Raw genomic sequence first — 19,156 nt, forward strand, 5'->3', positions numbered from 1 at the left:
AAACTTTTTTTTTTTTTAACTTCATGTGACCTTAGTGCATCAGCTTTCTTACTAGTTAAAACAGTCACACATCCTTGGAGAGGAAATCACCGTATAATTAAGGTTTAGGTGTGGTTGGCAGGGAGTCATGTCGCTGTATGGTAGAGAATAAAGTAGCCAGGCTTTGGCCCAAGCTTCTCTGCCAGTGAAAAGGAACAGAAAACACAGTGACTAGAAATGACTAACTAGAAGAAAATACAACCCAAAGCTAAACATATTTTTTGGCACATAGACATGACCATGCCAGGGCATGTCCAAAATGGTCAATAATTCCATACGGGTCGTCATTATCAAAGCCAAGCATTTACTGGGGGCTGCCAAGATGTAGGGGGTTCCATTCTATAGGCTTGGCTCACCCGCCTTCCAGGCTTGCCTTCTAATTTGGGGAGCTAATTACTCATGCAAAGTCTCGCACGGAGAAAGTTCGTGAAAGACCTGGATAACACACGCTCTTGGAATTTACGTGTCTTATAAAGAGTGAAGTAAACCTTCATCTCAGGAAAATTTGTGTGCCGAGACTTTACCTGAGACTCATCCCCGAAGGGGCTGTCAGGTTTGGTGGCTGAATGTGAACCGATCAGGCTGTGCCAAATAGGCATTTTCACCAAGCACGGTTAACATATTCATTCAGTCGTCCCAAGAAAAGTGCCTAAAATGTACTAGACACTAACGCCAGATGCCGGGACGCTACAGGTAACGAGTCAGAAATCGTTCCTCGCGGAGCTTGTATTCGAGTGAGGCAGTCAGCAGCAGTAATTACAGGTGGTCAGAAGGGTTGTCGTAGAGCAGATGGTTCGGATGCCAGGCAGAGAATAATGATAGGAAGGGTGCTTCTGGTTGGTGATCAGAGAAGGTCCTTGTGAATTGCTGACAGGTAAACTGAGGCTTGGAGAAGGAAGGAGCCATCGATGTAAAGAGTCAGTGGATCCAGGTAAGCTTGTGGAGTTGGGCAGAATCAAGGTGAAAGAAGAATGTAAATGAAAGACGAGGAAAATGTCACCACTGTCTGCAGCACAACTAGAGTAGGGTGATGGAGTGACATGTCACAATGTGGCTGAGAGGGGGATGCTGGACTTTCATAGGACAGAGAAAATCTCTACAGACTGTCTTTGGACCTACCACTCATGCTGCTGTCTCTGCCCTCCTCCCTTGCCTATCATTGGCTCTGCTGGCTGCCACCCCTCCTGGAATATCTCTTGGTTACTGTCACTTTACTTTTCAAGTACTTGTGACTTCTTTCCCCAAACCAGGGATGAAGTTCTTGAAAGGGTTTGTCGACATTTCTCAGAGCACCTATTTGCCTGGCACTTAGCACATGCTCAGTAAATATTTGTTCAAATGAATGAACTGGGTGCTAGTGAAAACCTGTGAAGGTCAAGATTGAGTGTGACCATTGTTAGTGATGTCACTTTTGGGATTAGCCTAAGGTGGTTGATATAGACAGTGTTCTCAGCAAGGCCATGGTTAGCTAAGCCGTGGTTAGGAGGTCAAGGCCGGTAGAAGAAAGAAAAGAAATAGCAGTTATTCTCATTTCTGTTTGGCAAATTTAAAGATTAGAATAGCTGTCTCTTTAGGAACCTCTCAGATTTCCTCTTTCTCTAGACTGTGCTTAAAGGTGACCGGATTTTATTTATTTATTTATTTATTTATTTATTTGAGAGACAGAGTGTGCAAGTGGGAGAGGTGTAGAGGGAGAAGGAGAGAGAGAATCTTAAGCAGGCTCTATGGCCAGCACAGAGCCTGACGTGGGGCTCAACTCGGGGCTCAATTCCACGACCCTGGAATCATGACCTGAGGCGAAATCAAGAGTCAGCTGGTTAACTGACTGAAGGAGTCAGACCGTTAACGGAGTCACCAGGCACTTTCTGACCCCCTGCTTTTTAAAATTTCTTTTAAAATAGTTACATTGATTCCAGCTTGGAGACTGACCTCTGCAGTATGCTCTGGATATGGAGGAACAGGTCAATCACCTGGGCTTTCTCCAGGCACGGGTAATTACAGTATAGTCTTCTTCCAATATAACACCTAGCCAAGGATGTTCCAGAACAAAGACAAAACAAAGAAGGCAAAACAAAAATATGAAAACAATAACAACAAAGGACAAGATTCAGACATTGCCTTGAATAAGCAATTATTCGTACTTTTCTATTGGGCAAGATATGGAAAATATAAAACAATTGTAGAAACCCGCAACGTTGGAATTGAAAGAGATCTTAGTCACCTACTCCAACCTGTAACTTTGCCCGTAAGTCCGCCAAGGCTTTACATCACGGATTTGGCCAGGAATGCTGCTGGGGTAGAATGTGAGCCTCCTGATTGCCACTCCAAAGCCCTTTCCACAATTGCTCCATAGTAGCATTGAAAACAAAATAGAAGGGGCACCTGGGTGGCTCAGTTGGTTGGGCATCCGACTCTTTGATTTTGGCTCTGGTCATGACCTCACTGTTCATGAGTTCGAGCCTCAGGATGGGCTCTGTGCTGAGCACTGAGCGTGGAGCTTGCTTACGACTCTCTCTCTCTCTTTCTCTCTCTCTCTCCCCCTCTGCCCCTCCCTGGCTCAGGCGTGCACTCTCACTCTCTCTCTCTGTCTCTCTCTCTCTCTCAAAATAAACATTTGAAAAAAAAAGAATTCTCATCTTTAAAAAATAAAAAAAAATAGAAGGAAATGTGCATGCCTAATCATTACAGTTTTAAAAACATGTATCGTTTATATCTCAACACAACCCATTTGACAGATGAGAAATTTGAAATGCAGCGATGTTACGGTGTGGCATATTCCTCCAAAAAACATTCAGCTTTATATCACTGTGTGTTTTTTCTTATTCTTGAAGGACAATTTTTGATTTCCTTTCATTTAAACATTATTTAAAAATACCAAGCCTCTTATGTTGACCATTTTAGTATGTTTCGGTCTTCATCTTAGTCTGATGTCAAAGAAGGGGGCAACACCTGAGAGGGGCTTTTATTTTCTCTCCGGCCTCCCTCTTCTACTCTATGTGGTGTTGTTACAGAATTACCTTGGCCCCGTCTTTTATTGCAATGAAACGTGAATTCTCTGTCCCCCGTGGCTTTCTCTCTTGTGGGCTTGTTGTCCTACAGTTAAAACTTGAGGTGAAAAAGAGAGAGAGAGAGAGAGAAAACCCTTGAGATGACAAAGTTAAGGAAGTACAAGTCGTGCCCCTGCTCTCAAGTATTTAAATGCCTCATAATTGCCTCATAATTGTCTTTTTCTCCAACTAAAAGAGTTGTTCCATCGCTACTGTCCTTCCAAGAGCTGAGCTTCCTCATTAATGAGGTACAGCTCCTTCATTCCTCCTGCTTTTAGTTGTGCTTTTTTAAAGCTGTTTTTTTTAACCAGCTTTTTCTTTAAAACCACTAAAATTTATTGCCAAAAAAAAATGAATCCTCAAAAAAAAAAAAAAAAAACCAACACACGGTGGTTACCTCCCATGAAGACACCAATTTCTACTGCTCATGTCAAGATTGATGTTGTGTCATTTACAAGATGACAACAGTCTCACTACAAAGGAAAAAATGGTACCAGAAGAAGGCAGGAGCCTATGGCTCATCTAGAGCTGTGTTTGTAATCCTGCTCGGAACATCAGCACTTCCAAGGGGACCACACACCTGGAATACTGCAAGTTTAGAAAGCTTTTAAAATCTCAGTCAGAGCTCGCTCTTTTCCCAGAACTTTGCCTTTCTTGGTTTTCTTTTCATTCCTTTGGCATTTACCAAAGTGCTCAGACATTTAGAAAAAAAAAAAGTCACTGAATAAATATTGAGTAATATGACCCAAGTTTTGTGTTTTTAGACATGTGGCAACCAAATTAGTCAACCCAAGGCAAACAGGCTGGGAAATCATTGAATTTTCATAGCCTGGCTTTAGCCCTTGGCCTTCTTCCTTTTTCCTGTCTGTCTGTCTCTTTTTTAAAATTCATTTCTGGGATTACTTGTTCAAGGTACCGATGGCTTCCCTGCCTTTGAGTGGAGAGTCGGCCTGCTTTCTGAATGTTTCCTCAACATTTGAAGTGAGGAAGGAAAAATGTCTTGTTAGAAAGCCAGGATTGACTAACGACAGAACATGTCCCGAATGAGGCTTTTTGGACAAATGTCTGTGCATGACTTCTATGGTACAATTTTTGGTCAACCACCATGTCTCAGATCTTGATTTTTTAAGGCTTTTGCTCATTTTTCAAGCTCCCTAGGTCTCAGTCCTGCCCTCCTTCAAACGAACGAAGCCCTCTCACACATGTGAATGGTTTTCTCGCTTTCTCCACTGTTACGCTACGATAGAAAGCTTGCCGATTAAATACCAACAAACAGTGAACAGAAGGAAAAAAGAAACAACAGCAGGGGTTTTGAGCAGCCTGTCTCTGAGGGGTAACGAAGTAGCTATATAATCCACCACTTACCAAATGCCTACTATGTGCCAGACTATATGCCTACTGTGTGGTCATTACATTTTCAAATGACCCTGGGAGGTAGGTGGTCTTCCGTTTTATTGTTTTGGAAGCTGAGGCTCAGAGAAGGGAGGGGTCTTACCCAAGGCCACACAGCCAGGAAGTAGCAGGGCCTGTGGGAGAGCACGGGTCATCTTGATTCCGAAGCCAGTTCAACTTCTGCTCCCTGTCACTGTGCCCACCTGCCAGTGGCAGTTTAGTTGGGTCTGATGGAAACATTCTTATTTTTCAGTGGTTTTTTTTTTTGACATCTAAAAATGAATTGAAAATAAGTGTATACGTGCTTCGTCCACAGAGACATTGGGAGTAGGTTACATATCTGAAGCCAGAATTTTATTTTTCATCAAAGAGAAGGTAACTTGTTCAGCAGCTGAACTCCTGCAATAATAATTCCAGTATAGGATATTTTACACCTGATTACTAATTTGTATTTATTGAGCAGTGATAAGAGCTCCATTTGAGTACAAACATAAACTTTGTACTCTGAGGTTACGGTCTAAATCGGACTCAGGAGTCGTTATGTAAGAGACGAATCACCAGGCTCTACTCCTGAAACCAAGATGACCCAGTATGTTAATGAACTCGAATTTGAACAAAAAAGAAATACGTGAATAAATAAAATAGACTCAGAGCCACGTGGAAAATGCCAGCAGGGGGAAATTTTGCACCTCGTCCCAAAAGAAAGCTAGGGTTCCAGTATGGGACTGCATGAGGAGGCTGGCTTTATATCGGGTCTCATTGGGGTTCCGATCAGGAATCTTTTCAGAAAAGTGTCTTAAGAGAGGTAAAGTAGATAAGATGATTGAGAATTATGTCCCTTGGAAAAGGATTGTATTCTCCAAAGGACAGATGGCCCCAAAATTACATTTAACGTGTTTTCATGCTCGTTTCTAGGGTTTAGGACTGATACTTGACTGAAAAGAAAGAGTGGCACTTGCCAAGTTGACAGGAAAGAAAAAAACTCTACACATCAAGGACCGTCACGCGACATTCAGGGTCTGGCAGCTGCACCCTAAGGTAGAAATAGCTTGCACGTTGGACACTTGCGTTGGCAGAGACCCGGGCACTCTTGACAGTTGCTGGGGTTCAGGGATGGAAGGTACCAGGTCTACTCTTGAGAAGGTGTAGATGTGCTGCTAAATTTGGCTTTGGTCGTTGTGACGCACTGAGCTCACACTGCAACAGCCATCCCCGTTAAGTGACCCATGTGCCATCTATCGGGGCGCGTATTAAAAGGATGCTGTCTCAATTGCAATTGCAGCTTAGTGTAACCAAAGAAACTCAAACGAATACCATGGCTGTATCTTGGTGCTTTTCATAGGCCTTGCAATAAAAGCTAAACAGTTTTTAGTGGCTTTTGCAATTATACTTCCCTTCAATTCTCCAAAGGTTGCCGGGCCCGAACCACACAAATCCCATTAAAGTAAGTAGTTGTTGTGCAATGGAAGTTCCTTTGAAAACATTCTTCCAGGCCCATAAAATGATCAGCGGGCTGCTCTTTAGATCCGCTTGCCTGCCATGTTTTCAACCCAAAGGAAGAAGACACGCTTTGATGTGGTGGTTGGTTTCTGCTACTGAAGCTGGCGTTTTATCTTCTTGCATCAGATTTCTTTCCAAATTGATGTGACTCAGGCGTACGAAACACATTTTTCTTCAGATTTTATTCCTAAAATATGTTTTTGCTCTACCTTTAAATTACATTTGGCTGACCTATTTGGAATCTCCGAGGCATCTCCCACCAGATGGGGGGCAGAAAGAGGGCCGAGGTCTTTGGGAGTTAATGAAGCCTGCGTGGTGCGTGCGGCGCCCTAGTGAGTAGGGGTCACGGCGTGCCGCCTGGCCCTTCTGCTTGAGGATGGCCCTCCTCACGCCTCACGCTGTCTTCTCCACCCTCTCTCCAGGGAGGCTCCGGCAGCCATAAGTGGAGTCCACTGTGAATTTCAGCCCAGAACCAAGGACGGAGCTGGTGTTCCCTTTAACTACTGGTTGAATGTACAAGGGACGTCCCGCCTAGGACTTAGGGGCTCTCTTTTCTGGAGTGTTCTAACATCCTGATCCATTGCAGACACCTTTAGCACCTCTTTCTCGCCTGTGCTTCCGCTTGGGGAAACCATTCATTTATCTCGGAGCTGCTTTTCTAGTAAGGAATAAAAATGAAGGACTAACTCCTGCACTTACAAAGGAACCGGAACCACGCAGATTTTTCCCAGGTCTAGATCTGATGACGACTGACCTATCTGAAAAAGAAACGGTAAATGTTTTCTTTCCTCCGCCGGTAAGGTGATCCAGAAACAAAAGAGACTGTTAACCTAACCTAACCTAACCTAAATGGTTACTATTTGCTAGCCTAACTATTTGCTATGGGCTGTTAAAAAAAATAATTGGAATTCAGAAATCATTCAGCCGTTTAAAACCAGATGAATCACCGAAGCTCTGATTTTCTGAGACTGCTTCTATGCTACAATTACTACCACGACCCTTACGTTTTTATTGTCATGCCATTTATCAAGCGACCCTATACCTTTTGTACAGGAATGTATGAGTGCCTCGAAGTGACAAAACATTTACACAGAAAGGATGAAACCATAATTTTTTTAAAAAATATTTGGTTAGGGGAGCCTGGATGGCTCAGTTGGTTGAGTGTCTGATTCTTGATTTTGGCTCAGCACATGATCCCAGGGTCGTGGGATTGAGCCCTGAGTCGGGCCCCCGTCTGAGCGTGGAGCCTGCTTAAGATTCTCTCTCTCTCTCTCTCTCTCTCTCTCTCTCTCTCTCTCTTTGCCCCCCTCCCCCCTCTAAAACAAACTATTTGGTAGTATACTAAAATATATGTGGGGATTAAGAGAATGGAGAGATCAATATGGATAGAATTATCAGCAAAGTCTTAGAGGAGGTAACATTTGGGATGTGCCACAGGAAGCAGAGATGTTGAACTGTGTCCCGGAACGAAAGGAAGAGAAGGGCTAATATGGATGTGGAGAGAAGATGGAAGACGGGGTTTCCTACTGTGCAAAAATCCCCCTGCACGTGTTTAATTGATGAGGCAGGGACTTATAGAAGCCATTGAAAAAGAAAATTCAAGAACATCTGGATCAAAGTAGCTATTCTAGGTGAGACTGTTTGCATTTTTAAATGTTCTGATAGGAATGACAACATGTGATACACATGCACCCCCTATCTTAGACCCTCTTTATGTAGCTCATATGGAAAAACCTGTGTTCCCCAGAAAATTTTCCCAGAATAGGGGTTTTTATTTATATCTCTGATGCTTCGTACAACATGACTATTGTCATTTGTACTTGAGACTGGAGTGGAATTAGGAGTCCTGGCTTCTAGCTCTGGCTCAGTCACAGCTGGTAGTGTAATTTGGGGTAAGTCACTTCATCCTTCAAGCCTTCGTTTACCTCATCTATACAATAAGGGGGTTGAATTAGGCAATTTCTCTGGCTTCATTTGGTGCCAATGTTTTATGACTCGTGGGTCCAAGCTTTTTATTAGAAATCGTGGCAGTAACTGTATACTTGCAATTTACTAGTCATCCACAGCATACATAAAAATACAGAATCCTTCATAAAATCCATAAACACCTTGGAATAGAAATATTGATTTTGAGACGAATCCGTCCGTGTCCTCTGTGGTTATTCTGCAGCTTGGTGATTCCTACCCACTTCAGAATTTCAAAACAGGAAATGCTTCCCGAAGTCCAATCGGACATCAGTATCCTTGGGCAGCAAGGGTATCAAAATCAACTTTCGAAGCAACTGGTTTTACGAGAAAGATGATTTACCTGCAGTGATAAAAATACACTGCATTCTCTCCCCTCTACTTAACCGGAGTCCAGAATCTGGTAAAAGAGCTTATCACAGGCCCTTCAGATGCCCCACATTTGTGAACCTCTGCAATGTGTACGTTTCCTCTCGTGCTGCCTGGGAGACCGTGTTGGGTCCTGTCTTCGGTGTTCTTGGAGGAAAGCAGGGAGCGCGCAGCTTGTGGAGCAAAGACAGACAAGCCAAGGACTGCCGCTCAAGCTGTCTCTGTTGCCCACTCAGTGTCTCTTTCCATTATCCTTGCACTTTGAAGGACGTTTGCCAGATCCAGAGTCCGTGGACCCCCGTTATTTGTGTGTCTTTTCTCACCTTGCACGTGATCTGGACTGGTGTTTTCATTTGTTAAAAACAACAAGAACATTCACTGGGAAACTTTTGCTGGAATTGTTTCAGGCCATCATAGCTATTTATTCTGTGTCACACACTATAATTCTCCACTTCCCTTACTCCCATGTCGGGGGAGCTGGTGGTTTATGGTGGACGGTCGGTGGAATTTGAGTGAACAGTGGACGATTTCAAAGAACTACCAAGAGATTATGTAGCAGGTTGTAGTACTAAGAACAAAACGCAAAATACCCTTGTTCTTGATCAGAGTGTGGCAGCACAAAAAGAAAAGGCTTACAAAGCAGAAGAAAGGATTTAGAATTTGTGGTTATACCTGAGGAAGACTTCTTTGAGGGAAGAAATAGATCATGGGATTGGCTTAGGAAGGGATTTCCTTGATAGGAATAAGAATAATAGCCGAGGGTCTAATTGGTCTCAGTCCTGGGCAGGTATGGAAGCTAAGGATTTTTTTTCCCCCAGACTTTGGCTTCATAGGAGCATGAAATCCAGATGGTGGCACTGTGAAAAAGGCCTAGACGACCCAGAGAGAACTGAAGTGCAAGACAGATCAAACTGTAGACAAAGAGATTTGGGAAAGAGAATGAGACCAACAGGAAAGCCTCCCAATATTTAATAGGAAGGAGAACACAGATGTGAGGCAGCCGCTGAGAGCGGTTTGACCCCAGGTGTGTGAATTCTAGTGTGAATGTAATTGCAAATGGGTTTCGCTGGTAGCCGAACAGGATGCTGGGTGGAATGTTCCCGGCCTTGATAGATCCCAGAGATCACGATGATTAGATTGGCTTCATTCTCAGGATGCCACTGGTCTGACATTCTTATTGAAAATGTCACAGCAGCGTCTTCAAAGCAGGGCTCCTGGTTGGGGTACCATGAACGGAAGAAACCAGGGAGGCGGTCAACTGTGAATCACAACCCCGAAGCCGACAGAATGGGTGTCGGCACCTTGTTCGCTGGAAGAATGGGATTGGGATCATGTGGTTTCTTTCAACAGTAACAGTTTTCTAAAGACAAGAAAAGTTTCACATTTTCCTTGAAAACAAATGCAACAAGTACTTACTCTATCCGGGTGCTTTAAATATCTGGGGGAAATGCGCAGTCTCTACCCCAAGTATCTATTCTGGGAAGGCAGCACTCATGAAAACTCTGATCAAAACCACTTAGAGGCCTCAGTTGTCGGGCGCTCAGAGATCTGGGCCAGGAGCCCTTGGATTCAAGCTATGCTTTGAATGCACACCCAAATCTAGATAATGCTATAGCTCAGGTAGGCATCACTTTTCTTTGGGACATCATGATTCATGCTGGTCCCTTTCTTGAGTGGGTTGTATGTTTATGGTCAGAGAGGATCAGGATTTCCAACCTCACGTGTTGGAAATAAAACTGGCTGAGAGCTAATCTCTACTGAACGTGGAGCAAGTGCCCAAGCCCTGCTTTCCCACTCATTCCTGGTTTTCTTTGGGCCGAGACTCTTAGGGGAAGACCATTGGAAGTGTAAGTCCAGTTCCTCAGGCAGAGCGTGTGTCTTAGGCCTCAGCACCTCTGAGAACTACATGGCCTTTACCGTGGTTTGGACCTCACCTGGATGGTGGTCATGGTAGCACAACAGGTGTTCCACTTGGATTCACACATCCATCATTCCTGCTTGGACTGGGTCAGGTGGCAGGATGGGAGCATGCTACCCTCTTACTTCCAAGAGCATCCTGGGTGATCAGTTTGCCAAGGTGCCTTTGGGAGAACTCAGCGGAAAACAAGGCAGGGGGGATCTTGACAGGTGAAAAATTGGGGTCACGATTCTCCAAAGGTTCCTAAGATCTCAGGGTCCTAGAACTCCAGTTTGGGGTGAAACTGTTTCAGAGATCTTTCAGTACTCTTCCCCGTGCTTGCGTTCTCCTAGGGCACGTCCCAAGCCGATGCTGGCTTTGGTTGATGGTGTTGGAGCACCATCCTTGAACCAGGCTGAGGCCTCCCTAGCCAGCCTTAGCGAGAGCAGATGCAGTCAGAAATGACTTGAGGTTTCTGGGAGAATGCGTGGCAAAACAGGAATCATCCTAATCAGTTTGAACACATTTTTTCCCTCCGTAACTCTGCATTTGTGTTTGTGTGGGTATGTTGAGGAGAAGGAACCAGGGAATAGTTGGTTTCCTTGGTTGTGAAATTGTATGAATGAACATAATATAAGGCAAATAAGGTCCAAAGCAATCCACCCTTCTTCCCTCATCTCTAGAGAAGTCTAGGGATCATAGGTAGGAGTAAGATTTTCCTTTAGCCATCTTTGACAGAACAGGGTTCGAGGAACGTGCAAGAAATGTCTCCCTGTCGGTTCGGGTCTGGTCCCAGATTTAGAAGCAACAGCCAAACATCAGAACTCCCTGGGGGTCGTCGGCTTGTGAACTCAAGAGCGCCGATGCCCGAATCTGCCCCCTGAAAGTGGCATTTGGTTCCAAGACTTTGATAGGAATGTGAGCGAATGCGATGATCCCTTACCATAGATATTCAGCCAGAGTGTACCTGGGGACTCCGACATGACCTTAGCTCCTTAGCATCAATTTCTTCTGCTCCAGATGACCAGCTGAACTCCGAGGAAAAGAAGAAGAGAAAGCAACGGAGGAACCGGACGACCTTCAACAGCAGCCAGCTGCAGGCTCTGGAGCGCGTCTTTGAGCGGACACACTACCCAGACGCCTTTGTGCGAGAGGACCTCGCCCGCCGGGTGAACCTCACCGAGGCCAGAGTGCAGGTAACCAAAGTACCACCTCAGGGGCACACCTCTGCAGACTGCTCGAAAACACGAGTCGTTGGTTTCAAACAGGGGCTGCTGCTGAGAAAGATGATAAAGGGGCAGCACGAGGCAGAATCGGATCCGAGCTGCGTTTCTTTGGGCAGCTTAGTATTTTTAAAAATCAGATGTAAGCCCTTAGGTGGGCAGAATATGCCTCGCTACAGCTCTGACTTCTCACTCCTTGTTGCCCGCCCTTTCAGATTCATGGTATGAATGTTGTACTTCGGAGCATTTGACTTGGCCCTCCCCCCCACCCCCCAACCCCCCAGCTTTCAATTTGAGCTCTAGGGTGGCCACGGAGATGAATTCTCCGTTCCCCACGTCAGTTTTCCTTCCCAGACTTTGGGAACATACAAACCCTCAAGAGACGTATTACAAATATACACGCTTATGGACCCTGGTGGCAGTAGAAATGAGCCCATCAGAGACCTTGCATTTAGGAAGTGCGTTAAGAGCACGTTCCGGTAGATGATTCTGTGCTTCTGTGAAGTGATGAAGAGCAAAGGCACGTAAGACCGCGTAGAGAGAGAACAGCAATTCTTTCTGACATTAATGCCATGACACATCAACTGCAATCCAGGCATCTAGAAATAACACAACCCGGGATTAGTACTAATGAAGGTAATAATGTAATAATAACACTACTTGAACCCTTATAGGCCGAGTAGTGTTCTAAGTCCTTTATATAAACTGTCTGTTTAATCGTCCTGCTAGTTCAATGAGGTGGATAGTATTCTTCACCTTGCAGACGTGGAAACTGAGACACAGACAGGTTACACTATTTTGCTGGGCCTCACGCAGTTAGGGCGTAGCTAAGCTCGGATTTGAGTGCAGATATGCAGAGTTCGTGCTTTTAAGCATGGAGTCGACTTTGAATAAATAAGAGTCTGCTGGCTAAGTGCTTTTCCAGGGGCCCTTTGCTACCTCTGCTGGAAGTAAAGATCTCATTGTCCTCTGCCTAGCCGGGGGTGGGCCGCCATCTTGGTAAGAATGGAAGGGGACCAGGCCAATCTGTCTTGTCTTATTGAGGAAGTTATTGTTGTATATTTGTGTTCAGTTTGGGCTTGAGGGATTCCCTTCTGCAGATGACAGATCTCTCGACTGACAGGCGCTTGAGCTAGACCCTCAGGGCGTTGAGGCTGTGTCTGTGCCTTGACAGGAGGTGTACCGTGAGGGACACGGGTTGAGTTGACAGAGAGGGTCCTGGAGGTCCCTTCAGCCTGGCGAGAAACTTTGCAAGAGTTCTCCCCATAGGGACGCATCCGCCTCACCTAGAAGTGCTCCCCAGGAGAACAAAAAGAGGTTGGCCACCAATGGGGAAGTGGCCCAGACCCCATGGCGCCACGTGGGTCAGGAGAAAGCGTGAGGCACTGGGCACTGCGTGGCAATCCCTCACGGCTGGGGTGAGAGAGACCGGCAGGATGTGCAGGGACGGGACTCGGTTTTGCTGCCTGGATCCCACCTTCCAAAGCGAAATCCTGAGGTCTGCCTTCCCACATCCTCGTCCCCTGTGCAGCTAACCACAGCTCTCCAAACACGCTCCGTATTTCCACTTTTCAATCCCTTCCTCTCCCTTCAAAACCCCCATAGCTTCTGTGCCCCAAGCTTGGCCTACAGCTGTGTAATGAGTCATTTTAGGCCAATAATCGCCCCCCCTCTCCCCCCCACCCCCCGTACCTTGAAGTACCACTTCTGCCATGGTGATCTGAATTGTAAATAAGGAAACCTGGATGGGGCAAAGCTGGAAAAAAATAATTTTTTTAATGTGAAGGAGCAGTTTGTGAGTTGGTCTTCCTCCCAGTCCAACAATGAACGAATGCTTTCTTATATGTTGAAACTATTTTCTCCTCCTCCTTTCCAACCCTACTATGTTCTCATGCCTCTCAGAGCTGCGGGCGTTTCATACACGAGCAGGACAGAATTCTCCCTGTGCAACTTTATTCCTCCTCCGTGAAGTCTTACCCTTCCCCAGCCTGAACCAGTCCCTTGTGACTCTGGCCTTCTTTTATGGCATTTATCACAACATGACCCGTATTATATTGACTTGTATATGGGCCAGCTTCCCCAACTAGACTGCGAATCCTCTTGGATGGAGGTCATAGCTTATCATTTTTGCAAAAGTCATTTTTCTTCCCCTTTCTTTTTCCTCTCCTTTCCCCACCCCCACCCCCAAACATTTATCACGCACCTGTTATACTCTTGGAACTGTTTTTGGTTTGCTGGGGATGAGTAAGACATTGGCCCTCTCCTTTAGGGTGTTGTAGACTGGAGGCAGAGAAGACAGATGTGCATACCACACTGTTATGATATAGTAAGATGATTCCTACACTGAAGGAATATACAAGAAATAGCGATAGACCAGAAGAAGGAATGAGCAAACCTGCCCGGTGAAAAAGGGTGAAAATACACGTATGTCAGGCACCCGTTCTGTGCCAACTCTCAGAAGAGCTCTGTGAGTATTATTTCCTCCATTTGGGTAGGAAACAGAGGATCAGAGACATTAAAGAACTATTCAATGACAAATTTTTAAAGTAATAGGGCCAGTATTTTTATCCAACTCTGATAGACTTTAAAGTCACATTCTTTCCACTACACCACTTTACAAAGGAGGGGTGATGTATTAAATCTTGAAAAACCGGGGCACCTGGCTGGTTCAGTCAGTTGAGCGCCCGACTTCAGCTCAGGTCATGATCTCACGGTTTGTAAGCCCGAGCCCCGCATCAAGCTCTCTGCTGTCAGCACAGAGCCCGCTTTGGATCCTCTGCTCCCCCGCCATCCCTCCCCTGCTCCCACTTTCTCTCTCTCTTAAAAATAAATAGACATTAAAAAATTTTAATCTTGAAAAACAAGTCTTTTGATACCTGGACAAAGAGGGGGAGACCATCGCAGGCAGAGGGAGATTTGGTGTGAATACACAGAGGTGGCAAATCACTGAATACGTCTGGTAGTCTTGAGTCCAGGATAGGAACTGGAAATGACGGAGGGCCAGTGTGTGAGGCCCAAGTGATGCACGATGTGGCCGGGTTGGTGGACCAAGAGCTAATTCCTGAACAGCCTTTGCTCTATGGTAAGAAGTTTTGATTTTATTCTGTGAGTAATGGAGAGCGAGTCAGTGGATGCTATGAAGCAGGGCGCTAACATGATTCCATCTGCATTTAAGATGAGAAATCTAATAGCCATGCAAAGGACACATGAGAAACGAAAGAGCCGGGCACGCGCGAAGCCAGAAGGAGATGTCCAGATTCTCCTTTACCAAGTTCCCCCAGGGCCCTTCCAGTGACACGGCTCTGCGGGGCACCAGCCCCATGGTATTTTATAGGAATGTTGCTCCCAAAGGCTGTGCACCTGTCCCACTCCACACCAGAGAATTTCTTTCTCCCATATCTTGTCATGCATTTCTATAATTGTACCTAAAAGACTTGTTTGGCGGTTTTTGACATTTGCATGCCTGCCTTCTTTTAATAGACTATGAGCTGCTTATGAGCAGAGAGTAAATCTCATGTCTATTCCCGGCAATTAGCACAGATCCTGGAACACAGCAGGAACTCCATAAAGATTTCTTGAATGAGTAACCGAGTGAATAGAATTCCGTGGCGCTCTGGAGGAGTTGTATGATCATGAGTCAGATGTCCGTGAGCACAGACACACAGCCACTTATTATGTGTGAAGTTCAACAGACGAATCTCATTGAACCTGTTTCCTCAGCTCTGAAGTAGAAAACAGTGCAACCTAAAGTATGGAATGGCCACGATAACTGGAAGTAATGTACGCCATGTGCTCGCGTAATTCCGAGTCCTCGCGGCACTTGATCAATGCTGCTGTGTCATCGGGTGCAGCTCTTGGTGGCCGAGCTGCCCACATCCCTCAGACCCTGCCGGGAAACGTGCTCCAGTCCACTTCCAACCTTGGGTATCTGCATTTCTATTTTACGTGTTTCTTTCTAGAACGTCAGGAGACTGCCCTGCCTGTGTTCCGCATGCTAGAAGTGCTGGAACGTTCATCACCCACGACTGATGGGAGCCAGCGTACAAATCGTGGGCTCTCTCACCCCAGCTGGGCCCTGTGTCCTGCACTGGTCTTCAGAGCCCCGTGGCTGGGCCATCACGGGGGCGCTGCCTAGAAACTCACTTCTAGAAGCTGCTCTTCTTCTCTGTTACTTCCTTTTACTTCCTTTCACCTCGCTCTTACACCGATGCTCCCTGCACCTTCCAAGCAAGCCACTTGCCTCGTAAATTGTTGCCACACGCCCCTTTGGTGAGATGGAGAGACTTTTCTTTAAATGTCCAATAAGTACTTTGAAAGCAGATGGTATTGTCACATTTTGAAGAATTTTGAAACAACTTAGAAATGTCGTTGTATCCATGGCCGAACTCTAATGAGGTTTGTCTCTTTTCCTTGATTACAAAGCAACAGGGGTCACAACCCATATGTTAGCCGTGGATCTCACCTCTGGAGGCTCGATTAGGGAAGTACCTCAGGGTCCGGTTGTAAGGGTCTTGGCCCTCAGTGGCCCTCTAGCTTGGCCCACCGGGGAAGGACTGCGGCATATTTGTATTTCTCTGGGAAGAATCCGGTCCCTGTCCTGTGTCTTCCTCGGGGACGCATTTATAGGGTCAGTCAGCCAGGACGTTATTCGTGTAACCTCTTCTTCTTTGTTTCCCTCTCCCTCCTCACGCCCTCCTCTCCTCCCCATGCTGTTCCAGGTGTGGTTTCAGAACCGAAGAGCCAAATTCCGCAGGAATGAGAGAGCCATGCTGGCCAATAAAAACGCTTCCCTCCTCAAATCCTACTCAGGGGACGTGACTGCCGTGGAACAACCCATTGTACCTCGTCCTGCTCCAAGACCCACCGACTATCTGTCCTGGGGGACGGCCTCTCCGTACAGGTGAATGATTGGCCCGCCCTCCCTTGCTCCGCTTCCATGCGTTTCTCAGCGCTCGGTCACGTGCAAAGCTGCTTGTGCAGCTGGCTGACATTTCTTACTGGGTTAACCTCTTCAGAGACATTCAACTTGCTGACACCCCCAGATTTTCACGGGAGCTTACTAGTTGCCCCAGGAGCAGGGTTTGGGGCAGAAGAGAGAGGGGCAGGCCATCAGCAACCTTCTCTTGGACTCAGGAACTCTTGCAAAGGTTTCAAAGATGGGGAAGAATCTAAAAGAAAAGATTGATAAGCTATGCCCAGAGTCCCTCTTGCAACCACGCAGGAACAAAACTTGACTCCATTTCCAAATTTAAGAGAGATTGGTTTCGCCATGCTCAAGTAGAAATTTAACTTGGAAGGCTCTAAGTGTAGGCTCAAAGGCAAATTTCACAGTAAAACTGGTTTTGAATCCAAACCAGGAAAGGAAGGAAAGAGAAAGGAAGGGAGGAAGGAAGGAGAGAGGTGAGGAAGGAGAATCCACAATCATCCCGATCACCCTCACGGCCACTGTCCTTGTCAGTAGGTGTAGACGTCTCATGATCTAAAATACCTTCCTGTTCTATTGCTAATTCTTATCTACTTACCTGAAGTTCTTTGGGGGTCGGTTTGTGGGTGTGGAGTCTTTAAAATTAAAAAACAACAACAATGTATGATTTACGCTGAACTTTTATATTAAAAAGGTGAAAAGTTTTAAAGAAGCAACTTATAGAGTACTATTTCAATCTCTTGGAGAGGTTTTCAACCTCCTTTTATTACGCTGTTCAGGTTATTATGATACAGGTGAATGCTAGAGGGAAGTTGAGACGTGAGTGCCTGAGACATTGTCATTGATCCCAAGTGCCTTTCTTTGAACCTAAATCTGAGTACTCTTAGAAAACGGGTCAAGGCCGTGTGCTGTCTCTGGCCATTTGCAGTGGAGGAAGTATTCACAAATTCATTTATTGTCCATTTATTGGCCTTTTTATTGCTAAGGTTAATTAGCGGTTTAAGGAGAGGTCTTAAACTAATCATAGGAGATTATCTCCCAGCTAAAGCTGAACTCCTGATGTGAAATGCCACGTTTGCGAAATGTACAAATAATTTTCAAAAGTTGATGGTTTTAATTGAAGCATGAGGCCTCCCCTAAATGTTCTTTCTATTCCAAATCAGTTCCTTGAAAGAAATACCATAAATGTATTTGGGATTTTTTTTTTAATCCCCCATTGTGAAATCAGCCTGAATTACATTGGTCTTAGAACTCAGAGACCCCTATACATGGGAAATTGGAAATTTCTATCGCTCTCCGATATAGTAAGCCTTGCTGATTGCCAGAAGTTAGTCACATCTGTATGTCTTACTTAAAACGTAGACTCTTTTCCCATAGGATTTACTAAAAACACAGTTTGGAGACCGTTGTAAAAGCACGTGTTCTTTAGTCTTTTAAACAAGGGGAGGACTGCTTTGTCTCTCTGATAAATATTGGTAGCTCATAGACTCGCTACATGGCTTGGGAAATGGATGTGATTCAAAGCTTGGTGTTTCAAGGGCTCTGGTTTGGATTTGGTCACAACCAGGAAATAGTGCTCCTTTTTCCGCCTGGGTCCCCGTTAGGAACTTTTCACCTCAGCTCTGAACAGTGCAGTTGGCTGCTGTGTTATCCTTACCAGTGAGAGTCTAAGGGGACACTGCGCGGGTGGGGATGAAATCCTTCCTGCGTTAATATTGGATTAGATTTCCTGCACCTCAGCGGAAGTTCAAGTTCCTTTGCCTCCATCGTATGTATTTTGTATATGGGCATCTAACTGAAATTATTAACGTGCAGTTTGTGTGTGCCTTTTTGGGAAATGTTCTATTTTTATTTCGAAAGTTTATGGAGAAATAGTAGGTACATTTAAAAAAAACATAATTCTATCATCTTTACATGACGAGTTTGTTTATTTTTGCCATTAGAGCACAGTATTTTATATAGTGTAGCCTTAGTCTACATATTTTTGTATTCTGCTGTTTTCATTTAAAATCTTATAAACTAGTGCTTTTTACTCATTTCATGGTATACTTTTATATAATTTTTCTCTTAGATACAGAATTTGTAAAAAAAAAAATAATTAAAAATTGCATAGAATCTGATTGTTCATATTCTGTGTGAAGAATAAATTAATCTCCAGACAGAAGTAGAATGATGGTTTAAAGCAGTAATTTAATCAACCTCAATGTTTTTGACCCAATGTTGACTGAAGTGTTTCTATTTTGATTAATTTCTAACAGTGGCAAAGCTATTCTGTTACTCGGAGGTTTTTCTGCTATGTTCAGAACCAAAATACATTATGGTTTCACATATTGAAGCTTGGTAGGAAACATGCCTTGTTTCGGAAACATAAAAGAGAAACACGTGACGAAAAGCGAAGGCAATGATAGACCTTTTGTGTTATAAACAAAATGAATGGGCTATTTCTGTTGGCACTATTATGTCAAGTTAGTTATCTCACGTGTGACATTCATTAAAAGGCATTTCTTTCGGTCAATCCTTGGAACGCGCCTGTGTGCGGCTCTGTCCTTGCTTTGGTTCCAAAGAAGAAACTAAACAGTGGCCCAAGTTTAAGGCTTCAGCAAGCAGAACGAGACCCAGTGCTCGTGATCCCTGTTTCGGTCCAACATATTAGGCCACATAACCATATTTTCATTCAAATTAAACCTTACGTTACGTTGGACGTAATAAAAACTAGAAGACCGGGAGACTGTGTGATCACGCCGTTTTGATTCAGGCTCGGTCTCAGATCGGTGCAGCATGCCCACAGCTGAGAGCCACC

The 19,156-nt window shown here is 44.9% G+C and overlaps 2 protein-coding genes across 16 annotated transcripts in view; one reads left to right on the forward strand and one right to left on the reverse strand.

Moving 5' to 3' along the window:
- The window catches only part of SELP (selectin P), a 1,134,746-nt gene that overhangs the window by 936,513 nt on the left and 179,077 nt on the right, over nt 1-19,156 (reverse strand). The gene's annotated exons all lie outside the window — the stretch shown is intronic.
- PRRX1 (paired related homeobox 1) overlaps nt 1-19,156 on the forward strand; it is a 78,309-nt gene that overhangs the window by 45,360 nt on the left and 13,793 nt on the right. For all 4 annotated transcript variants that reach the window (XM_006942687.5, XM_006942688.5, XM_003999182.6 and 1 more), the window contains exons 2-3: nt 11,230-11,405; nt 16,151-16,332. In XM_006942687.5, coding sequence (XP_006942749.1) covers nt 11,230-11,405; nt 16,151-16,332 — 358 coding nt within the window. The remainder of the gene's footprint in view (nt 1-11,229; nt 11,406-16,150; nt 16,333-19,156) is intronic.

Source organism: Felis catus, chromosome F1 (genome assembly GCF_018350175.1).
Source record: "Felis catus isolate Fca126 chromosome F1, F.catus_Fca126_mat1.0, whole genome shotgun sequence".
Taxonomy (NCBI): Eukaryota; Metazoa; Chordata; class Mammalia; order Carnivora; family Felidae; genus Felis; species Felis catus.